Below are 2,500 nucleotides of genomic sequence, written 5' to 3'. Positions count from 1 at the left end.
CCATTATTTTTCCTGATGACGTTGGACCACGCCCAAACAGTCAGGACTGGCTGATTGACACCCGCAGGTTTCTGGTCGGGCAGGTTTGTTTTCTTTTGGCTTGCTGGATCCAGACGTTGTGTCAGACAGAAGCACGCTCTGAGGAACATCCTGACCCATGAGTAACCTGCACACAGTGCAGCTCAGCAGCATCAGACACAGACTGTCAACACACATGGCTGCTTCTTTAATCTGGGGCCGTATTCATAAAGCTTCCTTCCTAGAAAAAACAATATGCTGCTAGTGACTCAATTATAACAAAAATCTTAGAATTATGAGGTTTTCTAAGAAGTAGAAACAATTGCATAAATTGATGGAAAGCTGAGCCATATTTTTTCCATTAATATCAAATGAAGTACCTAAAATGACCAGCATGGTAAATACACGTAAGCAAAATATAACGACTATCGGCATCGATTTCACTGTCCAGTATATGCCCATTATATATTAAGAGTGCACTGTGTTGTATTATCAGGTCACCTTATGACTTCAGTTCAGTCTGAAAGTCAGAAGGAATATAAAGAGCCGTCTCTTATAAGTGCCAATGGCTGTCTGCCTCTGCAGTGCAGTTGACAGGTTCTTGGCTTCTTGTCCTGAGTGTACCCATGTTGATGAGATGCCAAATCCAGCTGTGAAAAGCATGTTGTGTACACCGTTACCCAATGTCAGAGCCACGTAAACGCATATCTATATTTGGGAAAAATGTAATTTTATACCACCGGTTATGTTTCTGTTCACTATTATAAGTGCTAGGTTTTATTATTTACGACCATAAATGTACCATAAATTGTATCAAAATAGGGTTTGATTTCATGAAAAATGACTTTAAGTAGCATTTTGACATTATTATTAGTGTTTTTACATTGTGGTATTTATATTTTACTTAAAGGATTTGTATATTTCTTCCACTACTCCATCAGCTGATCAAGGTGTATGGCGAGGACAGCCACAGCAGGTCGGTGTCGGTGTCTCGAGCGGCTACAGCCAGAGAGGTGTGTCACATGTTGGTGCAGACGGCTCACTGCAGCGATCAGGAGAACTGGGCCCTCATGGAGTTCCATCCCACGCTGGGCCTGGGTACGACTGTGCTGTGGAATAAACAGAAAGCTTAAAAGAATACTTCACCCGCAAGATTACTATTTGTCTATCGATAACTCGTCCTGTGTTACCTTGAATTATTGAAGAAAACTTAGTTTTGAAGATGAGTAAGCGAAGAATCAAAACACTTGATGAATTAAACTAAATAGAGGCCAGAAGGGCTTTTAAATATTAAGGTTTTAGTGAAAATGCATGTGTTTGGGAAGTATTTAGCATAAATAAGACTTGTTTTTTTTTTGTGCCCAAGTTGTGTGAGAGTTTGATAAAGTTACGTTGTTCAACACTCTTTACTTGAATTCATCAAGACTTGTCTGTTTTTTGATTCTTCGTTAACTGTGGAGCAAGTGAGAAAACTAAGATTTCTTGAAGAATTGAAGGTAACATGGAGGCGAGTAATTGATATACAAATGATCATTTTGGGGTATTACTTTAACTAAATGGTAACAAATGGCTTATGAAATGTTTTGCTGTCTCAGAGAGATGTCTGGAGGACCACGAGGTCGTGCTGGAGGTTCAGGCGACCTGGTCTCTTAAAGGAGACACGAGGGTCGTTTTCTGCAAAAACTACGCCAAGTACGAGTTCTTCAGGAAACCAATGGTACGCAGCCTGCAGTCTGTTTCAGCTCGTCAACATTTGACAATGCAAAGTATGCAAATAGAATCAAAAAACACGAGACTGAATACATTTCCATCCCTTCCTTCTTGTATAACAATGAAGAAACTAAATGATTGGCAGGGTGCGTGTTGCTGCAGTCACGCTGACTTAATGCCTCAGGTATTTCATGACTTCAAATCTGCTCTGTCGCCTCTGCTGTTAAACAAAAGTGACGGTTCATATTGAAAACTGGTTTTGATGAACCTCCCACTGGTGTGTCTTTTAAAGTATGACCACACTGCCTCCAGAAGGCACTCAAGTGAATTGATCATGGAGTCAATGCTCATAAAATGATTCAATGCATTATACTCATAAAATGAGTCTTTCCACTTCCACAATGTGTCGTGTGAGCAATGCATACAGCGGCCTCATGCACACGGGATGCAACAAGTCATTTAGGGCTGCAATTGAGTATATTTTAGAGATAGAGATATAGAGAGAGATTAGATGAGAGAGAAGAGATAGAGAGAGGAGATAGAGATAGAGAGAGTAGATTTGAGTATATATAGATATATATAATATAATATATATATTATATATATATATATATAGAGACATATATAGATATATATAGTATATATATATATACATATAACATGCTACATATATATATATATACATATATACAGATTCTATATATATATATATACAATAGCTGTATATATATAGATATATGGTGTATATGTATATATATATATAGTATATATG

At 38.0% G+C, this 2,500-nt stretch overlaps 1 protein-coding gene across 2 annotated transcripts in view; it reads left to right on the top strand.

The window, feature by feature from the left end:
• The window catches only part of grb7 (growth factor receptor bound protein 7), a 22,932-nt gene that overhangs the window by 7,900 nt on the left and 12,532 nt on the right, over positions 1-2,500 (top strand). For both annotated transcript variants that reach the window (XM_029456277.1, XM_029456276.1), the window contains 2 exons: positions 960-1,116; positions 1,614-1,735. In XM_029456277.1, the coding sequence (XP_029312137.1) occupies positions 960-1,116; positions 1,614-1,735 (279 nt within the window). The remainder of the gene's footprint in view (positions 1-959; positions 1,117-1,613; positions 1,736-2,500) is intronic.

Source organism: Cottoperca gobio, chromosome 19 (genome assembly GCF_900634415.1).
Source record: "Cottoperca gobio chromosome 19, fCotGob3.1, whole genome shotgun sequence".
Taxonomy (NCBI): Eukaryota; Metazoa; Chordata; class Actinopteri; order Perciformes; family Bovichtidae; genus Cottoperca; species Cottoperca gobio.
This window is presented reverse-complemented; position numbering and strand designations above follow the sequence as displayed.